This window comes from Haliotis rufescens, unplaced genomic scaffold (assembly GCF_023055435.1).
Source record: "Haliotis rufescens isolate VD_foot unplaced genomic scaffold, xgHalRufe1.0.p SCAF_11, whole genome shotgun sequence".
Lineage (NCBI taxonomy): Eukaryota > Metazoa > Mollusca > Gastropoda > Lepetellida > Haliotidae > Haliotis > Haliotis rufescens.
In genome coordinates, this window is record NW_025963791.1 from 42,003,648 (window position 1) to 42,028,717 (window position 25,070).

General features: G+C 44.9%; 1 protein-coding gene across 5 annotated transcripts in view; it reads left to right on the forward strand.

The window, feature by feature from the left end:
* The window catches only part of LOC124142269 (transmembrane channel-like protein 7), a 46,366-nt gene that overhangs the window by 7,431 nt on the left and 13,865 nt on the right, over positions 1 to 25,070 (forward strand). For all 5 annotated transcript variants that reach the window (XM_048392766.1, XM_048392769.1, XM_048392770.1 and 2 more), the window contains exons 3-18: positions 737 to 931; positions 1,907 to 2,111; positions 2,526 to 2,598; positions 4,586 to 4,891; positions 5,945 to 6,093; positions 6,316 to 6,466; positions 7,907 to 8,062; positions 9,700 to 9,842; positions 10,471 to 10,543; positions 10,996 to 11,093; positions 12,095 to 12,190; positions 13,267 to 13,342; positions 13,693 to 13,823; positions 15,131 to 15,295; positions 16,238 to 16,316; positions 19,395 to 19,530. In XM_048392766.1, the coding sequence (XP_048248723.1) occupies positions 737 to 931; positions 1,907 to 2,111; positions 2,526 to 2,598; positions 4,586 to 4,891; positions 5,945 to 6,093; positions 6,316 to 6,466; positions 7,907 to 8,062; positions 9,700 to 9,842; positions 10,471 to 10,543; positions 10,996 to 11,093; positions 12,095 to 12,190; positions 13,267 to 13,342; positions 13,693 to 13,823; positions 15,131 to 15,295; positions 16,238 to 16,316; positions 19,395 to 19,530 (2,232 nt within the window). The remainder of the gene's footprint in view (positions 1 to 736; positions 932 to 1,906; positions 2,112 to 2,525; positions 2,599 to 4,585; positions 4,892 to 5,944; positions 6,094 to 6,315; positions 6,467 to 7,906; positions 8,063 to 9,699; positions 9,843 to 10,470; positions 10,544 to 10,995; positions 11,094 to 12,094; positions 12,191 to 13,266; positions 13,343 to 13,692; positions 13,824 to 15,130; positions 15,296 to 16,237; positions 16,317 to 19,394; positions 19,531 to 25,070) is intronic.

Here is a 25,070-nt window from a genome sequence, read left to right on the forward strand (position 1 = left end):
GCATCAGAATCAATAAGATCACAGACTGCAGCTCAAACCAAGGTCCATCGCTAGTCCTCAGTAGTATCAATCTTCCCAGAGTGTGATTGAAAATATTCTCACCTTGTTTGTAGTCAACTGGCCTGTATTAAAAGTGTTAACCTTTTTCTCTTCTTTAGTAATAGTTTTGTTATCTTGGTTATCGTGTTGTGTGTAGTCATGAATCACTTTGTAAGGGAGGCAGATTGTGGGCACAGTGTTTTCTTCTTGTTATGATTGCTGTTCAACTCAACTCGGGCTGTAGATAGTCAAGTGGTTAAAGTGTTCTCTCATCACGCTGATGGCCTGGGTTTGATTCCCCGATATCTGGTGTCACTCAATACTCACTCTCTCTCACTCACTCACTCTGCATTAAGCACTATTCCAGCAAATATTCTGTACCAGACAAATCAGTGATTGACACTACGAGCTCCGCCCTATGCCCTCTGTGTAGACATGCAATAAACTTAAGCCCCGAACCTAACCACCCGATCTGCTTGGCTCCTTTCAAGTGAATCTAGGGACCTATTCTAACCCATAATCGCCACAGAGCTAGTGTTCCATGGCCGAGATATTATTTGCCATGATACAAAATACACACACTCCTATACATATATAGGGACATAACGTCAAAAGTCTTTCGAGGGATATATATTATAAGCACAGCAGTAGATGGGGACAACTGAAGCCTGTTGATGCTTTGTTTGTCTGTGCACAGATGCCAATGATGGTCAGATGGAGCACAGAGACAGCAGATGGAACCAGTTTGGGGACAACCAGCCTGCTGACCCCCGCCCCTCTAACCGCCGCCCACGTTCCGAGGGGTTCTACGACCAGGCCCAAGGCTCCGCACGGCGCCATGACTACCAGGACACTGCGGAACTACTGGAGTGCTTGCCCAGCAGGCAGTTAGGTACAGAGTCAGTTGTTGAATGAAGTGATTCTTTTGACATTGACAGATGTCTGGTGATTCTTGAGTTGTGGAGCTTGCATTGCTTATCACTGATGAATATTTAACATAGCTCACAGGTATTTTAGACAAAGCTATAATTTCACATATTGTAGGGTTGGGACATTCCTATGAGTTTTGTACACGTTAATCCTGTGGATATATTTTATTCTTGAGAGGCTGAACAGCATTGATACATTAACATTGAACCAGTATATATTGTGTGTTTATTGTAGTAGATGACATAAATGAGGATTGAATGTCAATGTGGCTGCAGACTAGATGATTGTCACTGTTTGTGTTTTTTCTCATTTGAAACATCACAGACTGCATTAAGTTTTATGATGTATGGCATTGACACAATTTTAGTGACTAACTTGGTTACCATGGTTAGAGCCTGGTATAAACATTGTCAGACATTATTTGGCCTGTAAACTTGCACAAGTCTTCAAGGCAATAATTTTTAGTTTAAATCATAATTTCTAGATTATGTAAATCATAAAAACAAGATGTCCCTGTAAGAGACTTGCCTATTAGGAGGATAGAATTACTACACATCCATGGACTTATCTTTCAGTACAGCCTTGGAGCAAGGCCATTTGCCCCGATGAATGCTTAAGATATTGTCTAGGATGCATACAATAGGTAGTGCTGATTTAACTGTAAACCTGACTCAGTGGCCTGGGGGGCTGTCGGGTAGCCTAGTGGTTAAAGCGTTCGCTTGCCACGCCGAAGACCCGGGTTCGATTCCCGACATGGGTACAATGTGTGAAGCCTATTTCTGGTGTCCCCCGCCGTGATATTGCTGGAATATTGCTAAAAGCGGCGTAAAACCTTACTCACTCACTCACTCAGTGGCCTGGACATGAAAAGTCCTGCTTAGATTTGGTATGCAGCAGCTTGTCATAATGCTTGTTACTCCTTTGTATTCCACAACAGAGAATAAGGTGTCCAATGCCAAGCACACACTACGTCATCGCAGAAACAAGTCTTACCACGGCACGGTGAGACTTGGCGGGGGGAACGCCCTGGAGCAGATCAGTCGAACTCTGAGTGACGGGGAGGAGTTTGAACATGGGGAGGAGTTGGAGGGGATGATCCGGGGGATGACCACAACAACGTTGGCTGGCAAGAGGGAGATTAGGTACTGTGTCACCGATGTTCACACAAGATGTAGTAGTGCAATGGGGTAGTCAAGTGGTTGATGTGTTTGTGGTCCTTGCAGAAGAACTGGGTTCAAATATTAGCATGGGTGGATATTGAGGCTTAATCATGGATTTCCTTTTGGTTTGTGATCATGGTAATATTGTGGAATATTGCTAATAGCAGGGCGGCATTATAATCATGATAATTGAGGTGTGATAGTATGATTATATAGTTTACTTTGTAATGTGGTATTGGGCAGTATTAAATTTAGATTTTATGACTGCTTCAAATAATTCTTCCACCACTCTCAGCCAGCTGTGCACTTGACAGCGCCATGACATGGGCCAAGCTGGGGGTACAGGTTCCCTGTGGGATGGTTTGTATCTATTGAATGGCATGTCTGTGTTTGCAGGAGGCGCCTCAGTTCAAAGAAAGCCAAGAAGCGGCCAGGACGATGTACTCAGCTGAAATATTCAATTGGAATGGTGAGTTTTTTGTCTCAGTTTTACGTATCAGAATTCTTTGTAGGTTTATTAGCACTGCACCCAACGCTCTTCTTTTCGAAACCGAGCATATCAGTATCATATTCCATCATGGAAGGAAGCAAGATCAAAGATGCTTCCTATGATTTATTAGACAAGAGATAGTGTTGTACGTTGCCGCGTGAACCACCCCCCTTGGTAGGGGCAGGCACAGTTTCTCAGTGGTCAGACTAAGTGAATCCAGGCTACTGAGGTATTTGTATTAATAATGTTGGAATAATCTCCATCACTGGCCAGAAATATCGTCAAAGTTTTGGGACGTTCTACAATGCCAGGGGCCATTGATCTCCCAGACCTCGTCTCATCTTCCGTATCACAATGACAGCCTAACTTTGTGTTTCTGTCACTTTGCTGCCTCAGGAATACATATGCTGCATTGTGCTACAAATGCTGCATTGTGCTACATATGCTGCATGGTGCTACATATGCTGCATTGTGCTACAAATGCTGCATGGTGCTACATATGCTGCATTGCGCTACATATGCTGCTTGTGCTACATATGCTGCATTGTGCTACAAATGCTGCATTGTGCTACAAATGCTGCATTGTGCTGCATATGCTTTATTGTGCTACATATGCTGCATTGTGCTACATATGCTGCATTGTGCTACATATGCTGCATTGTGCTACATATGCTGCATTTGCTGCATTTGCTACATATGCTGCATTGCGCTACATATGCTGCATTGCGCTACAAATGCTGCATTGTGCTGCATTGTGCTACATATGCTGCATTGTGCTACATATGCTGCCTTTGCTACATATGCTGCATTGTGCTACATATGCGACATTGTGCTACATATGCTGCATTGTGCTGCATGGTGACACATCTGCTGAATGGTGCTACATACATTTCATGCTGCAACTGTTTGAGGAATCGTTACATCCCACATCCACCTCAATGATGTCAGAGTGAGTGAGTGTGTGAGTTGGGTTTACCACCGCTTTGAACAGTATTACAGTTATATCATGGCGTGTCAGCTTGATGTGGGATGAAAGCCTAAGTGATGCAGCTCACAGACGTTTACCACTTTGGTGAAACCTACGAGCACGGGTATGGTGCTGACAAACCTAGAAACATGTTGGGGAGAACAGGGATTTGAACTCACAATCATAGGTTTCTGGCATGCTTAAGGGACCCAACTCTGCACAGCGAATTGCGGCACCTTAGACGACTGGGCCACTGTTGGCCCATCAGTGATGTCAGAAATGAAGGGGAATAACTCTTACAGTGACTGTGACCATGCTTCAGCCTTTTGAGCTGGGACAATTTGGGGCCTTACCCTAACCCCACCCCCAACCCTTACCCCAACCCTAACCAACATTGATAGGCAACAGATGAGGCCTGGACACATTCTATTTCTTGACTAGTACGGTATATGCTATTTATCCCAAGCTGCAATAGAGTAGTGATTGTATTTTGATCATTCCAAATCGCCTTCATACATGCCAAAATCATCTTTGTAAAAGTTACGCATATTGTTTTGATTTCTTTCCCAAAAAATGTCAATAAATGTATAGAGATAGGGGACATGTTATGTTCAAGTGGAAGTTATGCATCAAGCCTTGAATCAAATCCTGGTCTACAGCTTCATACTTGACAGGTTCGATGCACAAATGAACATACTATTATTTTGTGTGAACCGATGCTCAAGAACGCATCACATGTGACATCATTGACCCATGAATTGAAATGCACCGTTTGTCTCGTGCAGAATTTGCGTGTAAAGTTTGGAAATCATGTGCAGCATATTGTGATAAGAATAAAGACTCACTATGATAACACTTGACCGATTGTTAGTTTTGTCATGAATTGGTACACATTGAAAACATGTCTTCTTAACGTACATTCTTCTCTATATGTTTCTGTGGTTCGTGTTTCTGTTGGCGGTGAGTATATTTACACATGTACTGTTTGTTTTCCTTCAGGGGTGGCAGCACTTCAAGTACCAGCTTGCCGAGGTGATGTACTCGCTGGAGCTCTGGCGCTCACACCTCAAGAAGATCGAGGGACATTTCGGCACGGGTGTGACATCTTACTTCCTCTTCCTGAAATGGCTCTTCTTCATCAACCTCCCAATCTTCCTCCTGACGTTCGGCTTTGTGGTGCTGCCGGTGGTGCTGCAGCGCTGGTACCTTCCGCAGACTGCCACCCCACAGCTGAGACCAATAGCAAACGTCTACCCGGAGCGGAATGGCACGTCCTTCACCGGGGAAGAACTCCTGACAGGAGCGGTAAGACCATGCTCCACTGGGATGTTGGAATGAATGACACTTGTATTCTTTCAGTAGAGGTAGTTGTCTAGGATTCTAAACTATGTATGTTTTGAATAAACAATGCCATTTAGAAAGTGGTCAAATGTAACAAATGTTATATTTGGGATAACACTTTCTTAGTAAAGTACAGATTCTCGTACTTTTTTTAGGGTTGAGTCCCAATTTACACTTGTCAGAGGGGTACTCCAAGTACGTGATCTTGACAACCAGTCATTTTTGTGGAAGCTTCGGTGGCTGTGTGGGTTAGATCACTGACTTTGTGTGCTGGCGATTAGTTGCCTCACTCTGGCAAGTGTGGGTTTCGAATTCCCAGACGGGACGCAACCCCCAAAAAGTACTAGAATCTGTACTTTACTAAGAACGTGTTATCCCAAATATAACATTTGTTATATGTACGTTTGACAGGCAAATAGGGAAAAAATAATTATTTTCTTCAAAGTTTTTGTTTTCCTCAATTCTAGGGTATTTTGACACTGCTTTAAGGAACTTGGTGCCGATGTGTGCACTGTAGTCAGTCTGCACAATTGATGTAAGGTGTGCGTGTTGGCTCTGTTGGATGTTGGCATGTTCCTTGATGTAATTGCATCAATCACAATGGCAGTATGTGAAATGATTTAAAAGTTAAAATTTTGGTGAGTGTGGGTTTGTGGGCATTATCGTATATTTAAAATTGTCGAGTCATCAGTGGAATTTTATACTTTGGATACTTGGACTCCAAAATGAGTTTGAGAGAACTGGAAATTGGACACATCCAGTTTGACAGATCTAAGCATAAATGAATATAGAAGGAATTTACGGGGACTGTAAGGTGAGTTGAGACATCAAAGTTCGACCCATCGAGGTTTTACTGTCACCATATCAACATAAATTTGGGAAGTTGTATCTGCTCCAGACTTAGGGACAACTATCAATAAGAGCAGGTCTATATAAAGCCCTTATATCTGTTAATAATTATGTCATAGATTTCAGAATTGATTTGCGAATGATGTATGGTGTGTCTGATGCCAACAGGGCTGGTTCCATGACACGGAGATGTACTACGGCTTCTACAAGGGAATCACTATACAACTGTTCTCAGGCGTGGAGTACAAGATGATCTATGCCTACGTCTTCACCTGTGGAGGCTACTACCTACTTTGTTTGCTTATATTGGCTCAGAGGTGAGAACACACTTTCTAACTTTCACTCAACTCGTCAACTGTGTAATTTTCAAATTGACATTACCTTGGAACATCTCTGTCAGTAAATCAGACAGGACCTCAGACTAATGGTTGTGTTTTGTTGACAGCAGAACATGGGAGCCTTACACATGTAAATAAACTTACATTCAATATGTTGCCATGGTTACTTGACCTCACGCCTCTGTTGTGTTTGTGTGGCAGCATATTACAGTCCTACAGGAAGTACTACATCGAGGGCAGCTCCGAGTTCAACTTCTTCTTTGTCAGCAAAGTGTTTTGTGGATGGGATTATGGTGTGACATCCAAGGAAGCTGCTAGACTCAAGCATAAGAGTGTCTACAATGAGTTGTTGGTGAGTCTGAGAGTATAAGAGCATCTACAATAAGTTGTTGGTGAGTCTGAAAGTATAAGAGCATCTACAATGAGTTGTTGGTGAGTCTGAGAGTATAAGAGCATCTACAATGAGTTGTTGGTGAGTCTGAGAGTGTAAGAGCATCTACAATGAGTTGTTGGTGAGTCTGAGAGTATAAGAGCATCTACAATAAGTTGTTTGTGAGTCTGAGAGTATAAGAGCACCTACAGTAAGTTGTTGGTGAGTCTGAGAGTATAAGAGCATCTTCAATGAGTTGTTTGAGAGTCTGAAAGTATAAGAGCATCTACAATGAGTTGTTGGTGAGTCTGAGAGTATAAGAGCATCTACAATGAGTTGTTGGTGAGTCTGAGAGTGTAAGAGCATCTACAATGAGTTGTTGGTGAGTCTGAGAGTGTAAGAGCATCTACAATGAGTTGTTGGTGAGTCTCAGAGTATAAGAGCATCTACAATGAGTTGTTGGTGAGTCTGAGAGTATAAGAGCATCTACAATTAGTTGTTGGTGAGTCTGAGAGTGTAAGAGCATTATAATTAGTTGTTGGTGAGTCTGAGAGAGTAAGAGCATCTACAATGAGTTGTTGGTGAGTCTGAGAGTGTAAGAGCATCTACAATGAGTTGTTGGTGAGTCTGAAAGTATAAGAGCATCTACAATGAGTTGTTGGTGAGTCTGAGAGTGTAAGAGCATCTACAATGAGTTGTTGGTGAGTCTGAGAGTATAAGAGCATCTACAATGAGTTGTTGGTGAGTCTGAAAGTATAAGAGCATCTACAATGAGTTGTTGGTGAATCTGAGAGTATAAGAGCATCTACAATGAGTTGTTGGTGAGTCTGAGAGTGTAAGAGCATCTACAGTGAGTTGTTGGTGAGTCTGAAAGTATAAGAGCATCTACAATGAGTTGTTGGTGAGTCTGAAAGTATAAGAGCATCTACAATGAGTTGTTGGTGAGTCTGAGAGTATAAGAGCATCTACAATGAGTTGTTGGTGAGTCTGAAAGTATAAGAGCATCTACAATGAGTTGTTGGTGAGTCTGAGAGTGTAAGAGCATCTACAATGAGTTGTTGGTGAATCTGAGAGTATAAGAGCATCTACAATGAGTTGTTGGTGAATCTGAGAGTATAAGAGCATCTACAATGAGTTGTTGGTGAGTCTGAGAGAGTAAGAGCATCTACAATGAGTTGTTGGTGAATCTGAGAGTATAAGAGCATCTACAATGAGTTGTTGGTGAGTCTGAGAGAGTAAGAGCATCTACAATGAGTTGTTGGTGAATCTGAGAGTATAAGAGCATCTACAATGAGTTGTTGGTGAATCTGAGAGTGTGAGAGTTTTGGTCAACTAAAATGTAAGGGTTGTATTTGTATTGGTTATTTACCATATAAACGTAAGTCTACATGGACAATATCATGTAAATCCCTCTTTCTGCAGGAATATTTGTCAGGGAAGAAGAAAGAGCAGGCGAAGACCACCGGGGAGAAATGTCAGATCTTCTGGATACGAGTGGCCCTGAACCTCATCGTTATTGGACTCCTTGGTGGGGCGGGCTACTTGGTGTACTGGATCTCCTCTACGGAGTCTGTCAAGGTGGGTTTCCCTTGCTCCACACTCAGTCTACCTTGGGGCTTGGTGTGGAAGGGTGGGGTGGAGTGGGTGTCTTGTAGGGGCAGGCTGGTGGATGTTCTGGATCTCCTCTTCGTAGTCTGTCAAGGTAGGTTTCTCTTACCCTTTACTCTACCTTTGGGTGGGGCAGGGTGGGGTGGAATGGGTCTGTTGTAGGGGCAGGCTACTTATACTGGGCCTCTTCTACAGAGTCTGCACACATTTTTGACATTTTAGTCTCATTTGTTTAGATGTGTTTCATTGGCTTTGAACACTCTAATCACAAGGGTTGTGATAAAAAGATTTAGTATGGCTCATTCAACATGGCAGAATACCTTTTGATGGAGGGGCATGGGTGGCCCAGTTGTCTAAGGCCCCGCTATTCGCTGTGCAGAGTTGCATCCCTTGGGCATGCCAGAAACCTATGATTTTGGGTTTGAATCCCGGTTTGCCCCGATTATGTTTCTAGGTTTGTCAGCACCATACCCGTGTCCTCCAACATTAAGCTGACATGCCGCGATATAACTGGAATACTGTTAAAAGTGGCGTTAAACCCAACTCACTCACTCACCTTTTAATGTCTTTCGGCAACAAATCTCTTGTATAAAACTACTAAAGGTAGATCAGATTGTACCACAGACACTCTCAGATGTCTTGATTTAGATTAGAACCCTATCCTTTTCCCCATCTCTTCAACATGTTCACCCTCTACCTGAGAAGGAGTGTTTAGTGCTTGGACTTACTGAGAACCTGGCCTCACTGATTTAGTAAAAGATCCCTCTTGAAAACCGTTAGATAGATGATTAATGTGACTTTCTGCGAATGGCTGTACAGGATTGTGTCCCTTGTGGTCATTTCAGGATCTGCTGGTCATAGGTTCTAATTCCAGCCAATAGAATCCTTTCACTGTCAGCACTGGACCCATGTGCCCAGGTTTCAGCAAAGACCTACAGCTCTTTTCTCCTCCCACAATAAGCTGACTCCCCATGGTATTACTGCAATACGTTTCAAAATGGCGTTAAGTCCAATTCAGTCCCCCACTGTGGCTGCATGTAAGCACCTCCTAGAACCTGTGGCCCTCCTCCGTGGTCTAGTGGTAGAGCTTCCGCCCTGAGATAGATGTTAAAAGATGGTACTTATTGTTACCCTGTCTGACGCTCGGCATTAAGGGGATGTAACAAGGATTGGTTGGCTCGGAGTCAGTATACTGTGTCTGAGTGGGGTATTCATGTTAAATCGTTTCAGATGTAGTTCTCATGACCTTCTAATAGAAAAAGGTAGACATTTAGCGAAACCAAGGGAAAACAGATTGTGTAAAAATTGTAATTGCCAAGAGATAGAAGATGAATACCATTTTTTGCTAGTCTGTCCATTGTATGCAAATATCAGAAAAGAATACATACATACATATTTTTATCTGGTTAAAAACCGTGGTATGGTATCTCAGTGGCCTAGCACTATAAATCGGCATCAGTCCAGACTAGTATAAGCAGCCACATACACACACATGTGCATGCATGTCCCTATATAAGTGCAATAATATTGGATGTGACATTAAACCCCATTTCACCTCACCTGCTAGACCCTGTGTCCTGTTCATGGATGTATGCTGTATATTTCAGAACAAGATTCCTGTGTTGAGTGAGCTGGCCCTGCCCCTGGTTATTACATCGCTGAACATGATCACGCCGACCGTCTTCTCACTCGTGGGATATCTGGAGAAATACGAGAAGCCCAAAAACGAGCTGTACATCCATATGCTCAGGTTGGTAGTGAATCGCAGCCCGCAAGGGGTGTGTTCAAACATATAGGATATGAATTTAAACAGTACTAGCTATAACTAACTTGATGAAGGTCGAGCTAGATTTGCTTACTGAAGATGTAATTATGGTTCTTGAGACACAAGCAGATGAACTTGAATGCTGAAGTTGAGAGAGTTGATTTCCTGTTGAAATAAACAGGATTATGTATGGAAGCTTGCCCATGTGAAATTTAACACCAAAAAGTAGAGACGTCTTGACACAGCAAACTCTCTTTGACTTGGTTGATAGCATGTCACAGCAACGTGGATAGTTGCTCATAATATCAAACACAGATTGTCACTGTCATGTATTTTGGAATATTACTAAGTGGGGCATCAAACAACAAACAAAAAGGAAAAGGAAACAAAAAAGGACTGTACTTGATGACATGGGTACTCTGTCAGGTCTTCGTTTTGTTGTAAATAAAAATGACAGAACTACTTGCTTGAATGTATTAGTGTATTTGTGTTTGTATGTATGAATGTGTATGAATGAATTAGTGTATTAGTGTATGAATGTATGAGTATATTAGTGGCCTCAAATAAAAAAAATAATCACCACTTAATCTAATACACTTCTTTGTGTCCTCAGGACAATGACATTGCGAGCGACCAACTTGGCAGTCCTGGTATATTTCTGGTTTAAGACCGCCCAAGAGAAGGATGTAAGTCTACTGCACAGGGTTACTGAGTTGTGTCCCGCTATATGTCTATTATCATGATGATGTGTCTGCTCTAAGCCATGATGTATCAATGTCACTTACATCTATGGCAATCGTATTTGGCAAAAGTAAAAATATTTTTTCCAAGATATTTATGTTGTCACCAGATATAGAAACAATGTGAACTAAACTGTATTCTCTATACTGGTGGGGACGTCGGGTAGCCGAGTGGTTAAAGCATTTCGCTCGTCACACCGAAGACCTGGGTTTGATCCCCGACATGGGTACAACAATGTGTGAAGCCCCTTTCTGGTGCCCCCCGCTGGAATTGCTGGAATATTGCTAAAAGTGGTGTAAAACCATACTCACTCACTCACTCACTGTCTATGCTGGTTAAGAATAGTTTTATAAACATTGTATCAAATAATTATATAATATTTCTTGTACATTTTCAGTGCTGGGAGTCGTTTGTAGGCCAGGAGATATATCGTCTTGTCATCGTGGATTTCATCTTCACCCTCCTGTATACCTTCTTCTTTGAGTTCATTAGAAGGTAAGAGGAAACAAACTGTCAGCAGTTCAGTCAGAATTGTCTTTCACTTTGTGTGTGGAGTGTGAACATTCATAGAGGTGAGGGTCAAACTGTATGAACGTTGGAGCTTGCGACATCATTCATTCAATGTTAGGCCCTCACTCTATGATAAACGTGAGGGGAGAGATTTTAGAAATTGTTAATGAAGCTGTGGCGGTTACAAGTGTTACACATCATGGATCAGTTGGCTGATCAGTGGAAGGTGTGACAAATAGATGGGAGTCGATACTACAAAAGTGGATGTGCATTTTTACATTTTGTTCACTAGGATAGGTCATAGCGAGGATATTCATGAACGATCATGCAGTCAAACTCTCTGACTTTTCTTAATGTATGCTTAAACGCTGAGTTCAAGATTAGGGGATCTATTTGATAAGAAAGAATGCTTTTGTATGTATTCATGCAAGGGAATTCCCAGGGTTTTCCCCAGAAATGTGGAAGTAGTCTGTCAATGTTTACGTCATTTCAAGAATACAGTCTCGTGATATACAGATGATCGTCAAATTGTGTCATTCTTATGAACATCAGTTTCGTGGTCATGTGATCAGCCTCTCTTCAAATGGGAAAGCTGTATATCGTGAAAACTTCAAATGAAAAAATGATTATATACTCAGCTTGGCCTTACAATAACACTAGGTTGAGGCAGATGGTGGTGCTCTGTGTATCTTGGTAACATTAACTTACATTCAGCAGCTCTTCTGGACATAGTCTTGTACACTGGGGAGGTAGGGTAGCCTAGTGGTTAATGCAATCGCTTGTCACATCGAAAGCCCGAGTTTTATTCTGCACATGGAGTAAAGTGTGTAAAGCCCATTCTGATGTCCCCCCGTTGTGATATTTTCCAAAGCATCATACAATCTTCCTCCCTCGATGCTTTGCCACAGCTCGTATTTCCTGACCTCAATGACCTCAGGCTGTACTTGTGTGTCAGGTTCATTACGTGCCCAATTTCTAATTCACAGGATAATATCCCAGTTCTGCTTCAAGAGAGTTACCAGAGCAGAGTTTGGTATCGGCCGTGACACGCTGGACCTTATATACTCACAGGCATTGTGTTGGTGAGAACTATACTGTGTGCTAATTATGTAAAAATTAACTTTACGTATGAAATATCATACATGATGATGTTAGATGGTTTAAACTCACAATTTGCTGTAATGATGATGAGGGATCATATTAAGGTATGTCATGTGCAGAAGTGACCATTTGTTTGCATGATAAGTAACTGGGTTGTTTTATTTCACATATTTCAAATCTTTTACTTGTAATAACATGCACCCCTACCAGTAATGTGGCATAGTAATGTACCGTATCCACTGTAATAAGTGCCCCAGACCATTGATAAGTTGATAATTGAAGATTGATAAAGGGGGTCACTTATCAAGACCATTCACAGCAAGTAAAAATTGTTTTCAGAGATCAGACGTCGTTCAAACTCAAACCTTTTTGATAATAGTCACTTTTCAGCTATTTATTCCTTCTGTGCTGCTGATTTCTGTAAGAGATGTGTAATATACACAAGAAAACACAGTCTGTCATGTAAATGTTTGGTCTGATACAGGGACACGTATTAACATTACTTACAGATTGGTCTAGATGATGTTCTGGGGCTCTTACAAGAGCGGAGCACCTAGTATTGGGGGTGAATCGATACAGCAAGGTTGCGAAACGAAACATATCATGATACATAGCTGCGATACAATACATATCCTGATACGCATATTTACGTCAAATTGGGTGGAAAGTTTGTTACTTTAAATATTTCAGAGCAGGTTCAATAAGAAAAGCTAGCTGTAGACACATGTTTGAAGCGTCTATTTTTAGTAGTGAACTTGAAACGCTAATAACAACACATTTGTGATATTTGACTGACAAAAAAGCGGAGGTCATCACAAGTAGTAAGTAATTTATTTTAGCAAGTGTATCGTCTTATATCGATACAGAAAAATACATACCGATGTATTGTTTCACCCCAACTAAGTATGGTGAATCTGGTAATCTTTATTTGCCGCTGTAGCTCACCTGTGTGCTGCTGCAGTATTGTGCTCCGTTGTGCATCATCACCCACATCTTTTTAACACACAAATCACATGTTCCGAGTGAGTTTCGTTAATGTTTCATAATTCTTTTTCAGGCTGGGAACATTTTACAGTCCTTTGCTCTCGTGCATTGTGATCATAAAGTTGTGGATCATTTTCTATGTGAAAAGGGTAGGTATCATTCCTTATAGTTTGATAGTAAGGATACATGGTGTTGGTAAACATGTTTTTATCATCATAAAGTGTCAGAATGTTTTCAAGAGATTGCTCTTGTACCTGTATGTTTGACACACTTCAGACAGACGAAGTGAAAGAAGTGATGAACATATTTTCATGAAAATCGTTACTAAACCAGAAATTATATGTTTGGTGAGAGTTACTAAAAGTTATGTCTCTAATTTCTTTATCCCAGTGGATAATGTCAGCATTTATAGAACAGGCAATTTAGGAACTTGTGTTGTTGAAAGTGGATAACTTTGTTCATTGTGGAGACTATGTAAGTTTTCTGGTGTGTGTTTCAGGTCAGTGTTTTACAGAACTGTCAGCCTTCAATGCGTCCGTGGCGGGCGGCGCGATCACACACCATCTTCCTCGGCTTCCTCTTCTGTTTCTTCCTCCTCACAACCACAGCAGTGGCCTGTGGGATCATATTGTAAGTCCTGGAGATTGGTGGATCATATTGTAAGTCCTGGAGATTGGTGGATCATATTGTTTGTCCTGGAGACTGGTGGATCATATTGTAAGTCCTGGAGACTGGTGGATCATATTGTTTGTCCTGGAGACTGGTGGGTCATATTGTAAGTCCTGGAGACTGGTGGATCATATTGTTTGTCCTGGAGACTGGTGGATCATATTGTAAGTCCTGGAAATTAGTGGGTCATATTGTAAGTCCTGGAGACTGGTGGATCATATTGTAAGTCCTGGAGACTAGTGGATCATATTCTAAGTCCTGGATACTAGTGGGTCATATTGTAAGTCCTGGAGACTAGTGGGTCATATTGTAAGTCCTGGAGACTGGTGGGTCATATTGTAAGTCCTGGAGACTAGTGGGTCATATTGTAAGTCCTGGAGACTGGTGGATCATATTGTAAGTCCTGGAGACTAGTGGATCATATTCTAAGTCCTGGAGACTAGTGGATCATATTGTAAGTCCTGGAGACTAGTGGATCATATTCTAAGTCCTGGAAACTGGTGGATCATATTGTAAGTCCTGGATACTAGTTGGTCATATTGTAAGTCCTGGAGACAAGTGGGTCATATTGTAAGTCCTGGAGACTAGTGGATCAAATTGTAAGTCCTGGAGAGTAGTGGGTCATATTGTAAGTCCTGGAGACTAGTTGGTCATATTGTAAGTCCTGGAGACTGGTGGGTCATATTGTAAGTCCTGGAAACTAGTGGATCATATTGTAAGTCCTGGAGACTGGTGGGTCATATTGTAAGTCCTGGAGACTAGTGGATCATATTGTAGGTTCTGGAGACAAGTGGATCATATTATAAGTCCTGGAGACAAGTGGATCATATTATAAGTCCTTGAGACTAGTGGATCATATTGTAAGTCCGGGAGACTGGTGGATCATATTGTAAGTCCTGGAGACTGGTGGATCATATTGTAAGTCCTGGAGACTAGTGGATCATATTGTAAGTCCGGGAGACTAGTGGATCACATTGTAAGTCCTGGAGACAAGTGGATCATATTGTAAGTCCTGGAAACTGGTGGATCATATTGTAAGTCCTGGAGACTAGTGGATCATATTGTAAGTCCTGGTTGATGAGTGGATCTCATATTGAACATACTGGAGACCGGTTGATCAGTGAATTTAGACCATGGCCATCCTTCAGTTAAATATGGGTGAGATACAGAGTGGGCAAACGTTTGGTGATACAACAAGATCAAACTAAAATATTACTGTGAGAAATGAGTTAATATTTAATGGTTTACAATTTGTTTGTGTCCATCAGTATCAAGCCAAGTCAGAATTGTGGTCCCTACCAGGGCAAGAACACCACGTACGAGGTCGTCATTGAGCTGGTCGACTCCTGGAAGGAGGAACACGCCTGGCTGCACGAGGTCATCCACTTCATCTCGTCTCCGGGCTGCATTGCTGGAGCCGTGGTCTTACTGTGGTGAGTGAGAGGGGCTTCATTGCTGGACTGGTGGTCTTACTGTGGTGAGTGAGCGATGCTTCATTGCTGGACTGGTGGTCTTACTGTGGTGAGTGAGAGGGGCTTCATTGCTGGACTGGTGGTCTTACTGTGGTGAGTGAGAGAGGCTTCATTGCTGGACTGGTAGTCTTACTGTGGTGAGTGAGAGATGCTTCATTGCTGGACTGGTGGTCTTACTGTGGTGAGTGAGAGATGCTTCATTGCTGGAATGGTGGTCTTACTGTGGTGAGTGAGAGATGCTTTATTGCTGGACTGGTGGTCTTACTGTGGTGAGTGAGAGATGCTTCATTGCTGGAGCCGTGGTCTTACTGTGGTTAGTGAGAGATGCTTCATTGCTGGAGCCCTGGTCTTACTGTGGTGAGTGAGAGGGGCTTCATTGCTGGACTTGTAGTCTTACTGTGGTGAGTGAGAGATGCTTCATTGCTGGACTGGTTGTCTTACTGTGGTGAGTGAGAGAGGCTTCATTGCTAGACTGGTGGTCTTACTGTGGTGAGTGAGAGATGCTTCATTGCTGGACTGGTGGTCTTACTGTGGTGAGTGAGAGAGGCTTCATTGCTGGAGCCGTGGTCTTACTGTGGTGAGTGAGAGATGCTTAATTGCTGGACTGGTGGTCTTACTGTGGTGAGTGAGAGAGGCTTCATTGCTGGAGCCGTGGTCTTACTGTGTTGAGTGAGAGATGCTTCATTGCTGGAGCCGTGGTCTTACTGTGGTGAGTGAGAGATGCTTCATTGCTGGACTGGTGGTCTTACTATGGTGAGTGAGAGGGGCTTCATCCACTTCAGATCTATGTGGGTTTTTTTAAAACTTGGAACAGATACAAACATGAGGGAAAGTCTGACTACCTGCACTGATCAAGCAGCTACTGTCCAGAAGAATCAAGACTTGGCTTTTTTGTTGTTTCAGTATGGGAACGTACTACATGAGAATTGCAATGATTGGCCACAAGGAGATGGTGAAACTTCTGCAGCAGCAACTGGCGCTAGTAAGTCCGTTTGTTTGTGTGGTCGTTGTTTTATTTGCTTGTTTGCTGTTTAATGCCACACTGAGCAATATTCCATCTATATGATAGTGGCCTGTAAATAATCTTGTCTAACCAAACAAACTAGTGATGAGTGTTTTGAGGACTACCCCACGTCGTCAAGGTACAATGACATGCAGTCAACCAGGTCTGACCACGATCAATGACATGGCCTCATTGGAACCAGGATACGTTGCTGGGGTCCTGTTCTGACCTTGAATCACTCATGACATGAGAAGATGGGTCCTATGGCCTATGCATCACAGTTGTGGATGATTATGTCACCCTTAACCTAAACAGGCAGGGGCATATAGTTATGCTAAGGAATTCCGTCCATCTTTCTGTCCTTCTGAGGGGATTTTTTTGTGTGACCTATAACTTTAAAACTACTTCAAAGATTCTTTTCAAACTTGGTGAACACCTTTTATTCCTTTGGAGATGTGTTTCTGAAAAACTACAGCTTTTTTTTATTATTGTATTCATATGCGACCTATAACTTGAAAACTACTGCATGGATTCTTTCAAATTTGGGGAACAGTTTCCATACTAATAGAAGAGTTGTAGTGCAAAATTGATTTTGATGTGTTTATTTTGTGAAAAAAATATGATGTTTTTTCATTTTGTGAACTTATAAAAAATGTTTTACTTCAACATTTGTGCGACCTATAACTTAAAAACTGTTTCATGGATTCTTTTCCAATTGGGGGTACAGTTTCTATACTAATAGGAGAGGGGCAGTGCAAACTTTTCTGAAAAAATATGATATTTTGTATGTTCTTAACATAGAATATTTTTTTACTGCAACCTTTGTGTGACCTTTAACTTGAAGACTTCTTCATTGATTCTTTACCAGGTAGGGATACTGTTTCTATATTTATAGGAGAGATGAAGTGCAAAGTTTGATCTTGGGGAATTCGTGAGCCCTGTTCACCTTTTGTCTTGTTGTTTATGCTTGTAATAGGCATGTAAACAACACAATAACCAGGCTAGTATGTCCATGAGGAAGGGGAAGCCTGCTGATGGCTGCAGCAGAGACAGCAGTACCAGAGGTCCAGATAACTTTTTGAGCAATGGAGTTTTAACTCAAGGTTTTTATCTAAATTAGGTTATTACATTTTTCATTGGGTAACCGATATCTTTTCACTCATCTATTCATCACTCTATTGGGTTTTCCCAAAATGAGTAAGCATATTGAGATTTTAGAAAAAAATGAAATAATGTTTTAGATGTCTATAACAGTTCTAAATATAGGCTTGACTCTGAAAGTAAATTAGCTCTTAATTATCCCCCGCCGCGCGAAAGCGCGAAGCAGGGGATATAGTATTCACGACCGTCCGTCCGTCCGTCCGTCTGTCCGTCCGTCCGTCCGTCCGTCTGTCCGTACGTCCGTCCGTACGTCCCACCTGTTTGTTGCCGCGATATCTCAAGAACTAAACACTGGATTGTCTTCATATTTGGAACTATGGTGTATATACAGACTCCGCAGACACCAGTCGGTTTTGGTGACCTTGATCCCATTTTCAAGGTCACAGCAGACAAATCTGCTTTTAGAGTTGGAAAACGGTGTTGCCGCGATATCTCAAGAACTAAACACTGGATTGTCTTCATATTTGGAACTATGGTGTATATACAGACACCGCAGACACCAGTCGGTTTTGGTGACCTTGACCCCATTTTCAAGGTCACAGCAGGCAAATCTGCTTTTGGAGTTGGAAAACGGTGTTGCCGTGATATCTCAAGAACTAAACACTGGATTGTCTTCATATTTGGAACTATGGTGTATATACAGACTCCGCAGACACCAGTCGGTTTTGGTGACCTTGATCCCATTTTCAAGGTCACAGCAGGCAAATCTGCTTTTAGAGTTGGAAAACGGTGTTGCCGCGATATCTCAAGAACTAAACCTCTCGATTGTCTTCATATTTGGAACTATGGTGTATATACAGACACCGCATACACCTGTCAGATTTGGTGACCTTGACCCCATTTTCAAGGTCACAGCAGGCAAATCTGTTTTTGGAGTTGGAAAACGGTGTTGCCACAATATCTCAAGAACTAATCGCTGGATTGTCTTCATATTTGGTACTATGGTGTATATGGCGGGGGATATTTCGTCACTCTGTGACAAATACTTGTTGTGTTTTGTTATACGCATGCTGAAAAAGCTTCATTGGGTATTTACGTGTGCTGTTAACAAACATTGGAGTTTTCCATTCAGTGGATGAGTTTTTGTACGCAAGTTAATAGAAAGTAATTGGGTTTTGAATATTTTTGGGGCGTATTTTATGCAAATACGCAGCATATCTGTAGCTCTGAGTACACATCTTGTTCCTGGAGACCGTTTTACGTAATGTAGTCATGGTAGCAGGTCGTAACAAATAGTCACTGCTGCGGAATTATGGGAAATCAGAACCTGTCCTTGGTGTGTATCAGTTGCCAGTGACAGCAGTCTTCTTGCTCCCATGGTTCCCTACATCCTCCCATGGCTCCCTACATCCTCCCATGGCTCCCTACATCCTGCCATGGCTCCCTACATCCTCCCATGGCTCCCTACATCCTCCCATGGCTCCCTGCATCCTCCCATGGCTCCATGCATCCTCCCATGGCTCCCTACATCCTCCCATGGCTCCCTACATCCTCCCATGGCTCCCTACATCCTCCCATGGCTCCCTGCATCCTCCCATGGCTCCCTACATCCTCCCATGGCTCCCTGCATCCTCCCATGGCTCCCTACATCCTCCCATGGCTCCCTACATCCTCCCATGGCTCCCTACATCCTCCCATGGCTCCCTACATCCTCCCATGGCTCCCTGCATCCTCCCATGGCTCCCTGCATCCTCCCATGGCTCCCTGCATCCTCCCATGGCTCCCTGCATCCTCCCATGGCTCCCTACATCCTCCCATGGCTCCTACATCCTCCCATGGCTCCCTACATCCTCCCACAGGAGGTACACTGACAGTCTATTTCCCAGTGATGGATATGTTACTTTGCAAGATATCAGCATTGGTTGAGTGACCAGAATCATTCACTGACATTTTCAGGAGGGTAAAGACAAGAACTTCCTGCTCAACCTTCTCCAGGAAGTGAGCCGCAAGAGGAAGAAAGATGATGGTGGTCTGAACAAGCGGACCCGACTGCAGCATGGTGCAGGAACCTCCTCCGACATCATGTCACCAGGTGAGCTAACATATGTACCTGTATATACATATCTGTCATCTACAGCTGTGTCTGTCCCGTGTCTGTCCCGTATCTGTCCCGTGTCTTTGACTTGTTCAACATGTGCTTTCTGGAGTGTCATAATATCAACTCATGTACGCTGGTGGTCTGAGTACTTGAGTTTACTGATAAAAACTGTATAATAATATTAATATATACCATATTTTCTTGAGTATAGTGCACACCAAAGTATAATGCGCACCCCCCTCTAGCGGATTCAGCATTTTGGATTAAGATTAAATGTGTATTTTCTCGTCAACTAAGCCAGAAACAGCAATCAGCTGTACATGTTTTCTTGGAATCTACCGGTGATTCAGTCAAGATACACCCAATGATATAACATTACATGATTTTAGTGCAAGGATCGGGAAAAAAGTGTATCTGAAATTTATTTTTTTTATCAAGAATAATATATTCCAATATCTTGTTATTTTAGTGCAGCATTTACTAAATACATTTAAAATAAAAATAACCCTAAGCGTAGCAGCTGATCGCTATTGCCGGTTAATTACATTAAGTAATACGTTACCACTGTTATACCGAGGCTGTTGTCTCCCACAACTGCTGCTATAGCGAAATCTACCACAGAGATCTCAATTACCTCATGCAGCACGTGCGTAGCCACCTAGCTGCCATGTGACACCCTTCACTCTTGTCTCTTCGCTTGCTCCAGCAAGACGTACAATAAACTGCTCAAGCGTTCCAGTTTCTCCGACCATTCGGTGATATTTATTACTGTTTATTCTCTCTGATAAACTGTGCTTTTACGGGGCGTTTGCTGTAACTACGCTTGGAAATGTTTTCCCGCCAAAAGGAAATATTTTTCCCGCCCTTTTTTTCTAAATACTTGCGGGGTGTCTCGTATGCACGTTGCGTCTTACGTTCCCCTGTTCTAGTATATCTTGGGGTTTTTACATCACTTATACCTCTATATGTTATATGTGTATGTTCTATATTCGCATTGCTCGTTTATTTTCTTGTGAAAATACTCGTTTGTGACTATTTGTGGTGCGTGTGTTGTAACCATGTTTTGCTCTTTGTTCATAGTACAAACAAAATGTCTGACATGGATGTTTCGCCGTCCTCCACCCCCTCTACCCCCGCAACCAGGAGCTGCGGGGTGTGCCGCAAGCGAGCGCTACCGGCTGTATGTGCAGTCCGTTTCCACCCCTGTGGTGGCCGGCTCGTCCGGTCGGGGTCCCCTTTCGGGTACCACCACCTCGGCTGCGGCGGATCCCTTGGCGGCCCGTGGGCTGTCCGGGGATTCCGTCGCTGCATTACTTGCATAACTTGTTGACTCCAAGCTGGCGGCCTTATCTCAGGATAGGCCGCTGGCTGTTCCGTCCCCGGCCACTTAGGTGGCCGCGGGGTCGAATGCGGGGTCCACCGGTACGGCGGCGGCTCCCGTGGTCACCGGTCCTTCCCCCGAACCGTTGCTCCCGCTATCGGTTAAGGACCGCGTGGCCATGGTTTATGACCTCATTGAGGACATGCCCCGGCCGGTACCGCGGGGAATCCACGTCTGTGGGTTCCTCCGAGGTATACGATGAGTCTTCCGACACGGCTTTCCCCGCATCAACCTTGCTACGCAGTATCAAGCCTTCCTTGGAGAACGCCTTCGCGGCGGCCTCCGGTCGGGGTCTCCCGTTGCCTCCGACGTCGTGGAGAAAGGGTTTATTCCCGGTACATGACCTTGCCTTTCCCGAGGCTGGTCCTACCACGGAGGCCCATGTTGAGCGGTTGGGTGTCCGTGCCCCACCGGCTGCTACGGTAACGCAAGCTACCTTGCACCAGCTGGACGCCCTCGCTCGGCACTCCATGTCTCACGGAGACACTTACTTGGCTGCAGCGGCCCGTCTGGTCGAAGGTTCTCCCACGGACCATGACCAGCGCACTTACAACTGCCTGCTCAGTTTAAATGCTTCCCTGGAGTACGTTGCCGAGGACTCTCGGCACACACTTGCTCTTGTTGGGTCCCTGCATAGGCGCCTGGGTGCCGCTCCTAACCGGAGCGCGCCCCAGGCTGCTGCGGCCGGTAGGTCTAAGGGGTCGGGTTCTTCTTCCTCTGGGAAGTAGCCCCGCCCTGAGGGCTCCGGTATGGGCAATCAGCTGCCCTTTCGCGGGAAGACGGGTAACTGGGTGAAGCCCACGTCGTCTAAGGACGGCAAGGGCCCCTCCAGGTGACTCTCATTGGAGGGGTTCGTATGCCGACAGCGCCATCTTCGGTTGGCCCTTAGGCGAACCCGAGTCACTTGGCCCTTGACAGTTGCGCCTGCCGCAGCCTGTCAGGGCCCCCTTTCCTTCCCCAGTGGGAGCCAGACTCCAGACTTACTGGGAGAATTGGGAACAAGTGTTCGACGACCCGTGGGTGGTCAACACGATTCGGTACGGCTATCGGCTTGATCTCAAAGCGAATCCGCCGCTCACCGTTGCCCCGTTGGCAGGTTTCGATTCGGAAACCGATCTTCCCATCCTCGCCGATGCCATCGGCAGGTTGGTGTAGAAGGGGCAGTACGGGAGTTAGCTCTACCAGAAATAACACCGGGGTTTTCCTCCAGGATATTTCTCGTTCCCAAGTAGGACAGTGCCGAACTCAGAATGTTTCACACGTCCGCTCCCTGGCTGTTCACCCGGTTAACCACCCCCATAGTGGGGTTCCTCCACAGGAGGGGTGTCCGGTACTTCGCGTACCTGGACGACTCGCTAGTAGCAAATCGAATGACGGACACCCTGTCACGCCATCTCGTTTTCGCACGTCGGCTCTTGGAGCAATTGGGGTGGATTATCAATCTCCCCAAGAGCGAGTTAACCCCTTCTCAGAACTTGCTGTTCATCGGAGGTCGGTTCAACACGGTATCCCATCGCCTCTTTGTCCCCCCAGACCGGTGGCACAAGATTCAGGCGATGATTGCCAAAGTCTTAGCGGTGCAACAGACTGTTCACTTTTGGGATCAGCTGTTAGGGCTACTTGTATCAGCCCAGGACTGCACCGAATGGGGTCATCTCCAACTCCGCCCGCTGCAACGGTTTTTAATCCAGTTGTTAACAACGGAGGTGAACAGTGCGACCGTCGCCCTCCCGGATCGGCTCCGACCGCATCTGGAGTGGTGGACGGTCCCTTACAATGTCTTATCAGGAGTCTCTATGCGGCCCTACCGGGCCACGTTGAACCTGTATACAGACGCCTCTCTAGTGGGCTGGGGCGCCCATCTAGAGGGGGAGGTGAGCTCGGGGCTGTGGTGCGTAGACGAACTAGGTCTTCACATCAATTGTCTCGAGTTCAAGGCAGTGATCAACGCAGTCAATCACTGGAAGCATCGTCTCGTCGACGCCCGGCTCATGCTGGCGACCGACAACACGACGGTAGTGTCCTATGTGAACAAACTGGGGGGAACCCACAGTCACTCGCTACTCGATCTCACGTTCGAGTTTTACGCTCTGGTGGACAGTGTCCCGTGCCAGATACGCGCCTGTCACATCCCCGGTGTGCGGAACGTACTGGCCGATGCTCTATCGAGGCCTCGGGATCCGAGCCCCACAGAGTGGATGCTGAACCCAGTAGTGTTTCAGTGGCTGTGCGAACGTTTGGGTCGTCCGATGGTCGACCTGTTCGCAACGCGGTTCAACAATCAACTCCCGTTGTTTGTATCACCAGTCCCGGACCCGAGGGCCATCGATCACGATGCTCTCGCGTTAGACTGGACGGGCTTGGACGCTTATGCTTACCCGCCGACAGCGTTGATACCACACATTCTAAGCCGGCTCCGAGGAGTTCGCTGTCGAATGTTACTGATCGCGCCCATGTGGCCGAACAGATCGTGGTACCCCGACTTGCTGACCCAGGTCACGCAGTCGCCACTTCCACTGCCTGTGAGACCGGATCCCTTGATCCACCCTCACACCCGTCAGCTTCATCCAACCGCAGGGCAGTTCAATCTGCACGCGTGGATGTTGTCACCGAGCGTCTGAGGAGTAAAGGTTTTTCTCGCCGGGCGTCTCGGGCATACGTTAGTATGCATCGTGATTCTCCCCAGAAGGTGTATAATGCACGTTGGGTTATTTTCACGAAGTGGTGTTGTAAACATCACATTCATTCGCCAGATAAGGTATCTGTGCAGGATATTGCTCGTTTCATGTCTCACTTGCGAGAGACCCGGAAACTCTCCGGGGGTTCCATTGCCAACTATGTCCTGTCCGTTGCTACGGTACGGGACGTTGCTATGGGTACCAGTCTCTCCAAAGAGCCGGTGATACGGGGTATTATCAAGGGTTTCAAACAGCACGATCTTAAGAAGGGCCGCCTTCGGGCACCGGCCTGGGATCTTTCCCTAGTGTTGCAATCACTTACGGAAGCTCCATATGAACAATTGCATAGTGCTTCGTTCCGGCATGTGACTTGGAAAACAGCATTTCTCCTCTCCTTTGCCACGGCGGCACGTGTATCCGAAATTCATGCACTCGATGTCGCCAAGGTACGATTCGATAGGGGTGACGAAGGAGCGGTCCGCCTGGGCCTGCTCGTGGGCTTCGTCGCCAAGAATCAGAGAGTCGGGCAAACGGAGAGAGAATTCACTGTAAGATCACTCAAAGAAATCTTACATCCTGCTGATACTGAGGACAGAGCGCTGTGTCCGGTTAGGGCCCTTAAGTATTATCTTAAGGCTTCGAATGAACGTAGACAAGGGCGTGACCGTCTGTTCATATCGTGTAACCCTAATCGCACGGTTGACATAACTCGCAACTCGATTGCGTTGTGGCTTCGTTCTGTCATCAATCTGGCGTACCGGTCTCGGGGGTTACCGGTAGCGGGGTCACACCCGCACGAGATCAGGGCGCTAGCGGCAACATTTGCCCTACACTCCAATATCTCTGTTCGCAGAATATTACGAGGTTGTTACTGGCGTTCTGACTCGGTTTTTGCCAATCATTACCTCAAACAGGTTGTTGATGCCGTCGTGGAGAGTGTGCACCGTCTTGGCCCGCGGATCGCGGCGCAAGCGGGCACCTAAGGGGTGTGCCCAGCGCAATTCCGAACTCCTCAGGCGTCAGACCTTGCACGGTGGTCAATCTGGGTCGACTCCATTGTTCCCACTGCCGTGGGTACAGGAGTTGGGGTCCCGCAAACCAGCGCACTCACACCACAGGTGAGGGCGGCTTTTTGTGTGCTTCGTCCTTATTTGTATTTTGACAATTATGTATTTAATTGTCTGTCGTGTATCCCAACCTTGTGATGCATGCTTACAAATACTGGAATTAGGTCACGCGCCTAATGCATACTTTAAGTTGGCTTGCTCTGGGATATACGGTCTGAATGAAATTAATTTCCCTCTTTTCGACTGTTTAACCTGATCTAAGATTAAGCTCACGCGGATACAGTGTTCTCATCCGCTGCGGCGATGAAATACCTATCCAGTGGGGCCGTTTGGAGTCACCAATCGTTTTGGCAATGACGATTGAGCCTTACGGTATGCGCTTGACAGTGCTTTGGTATTCCTATAGGG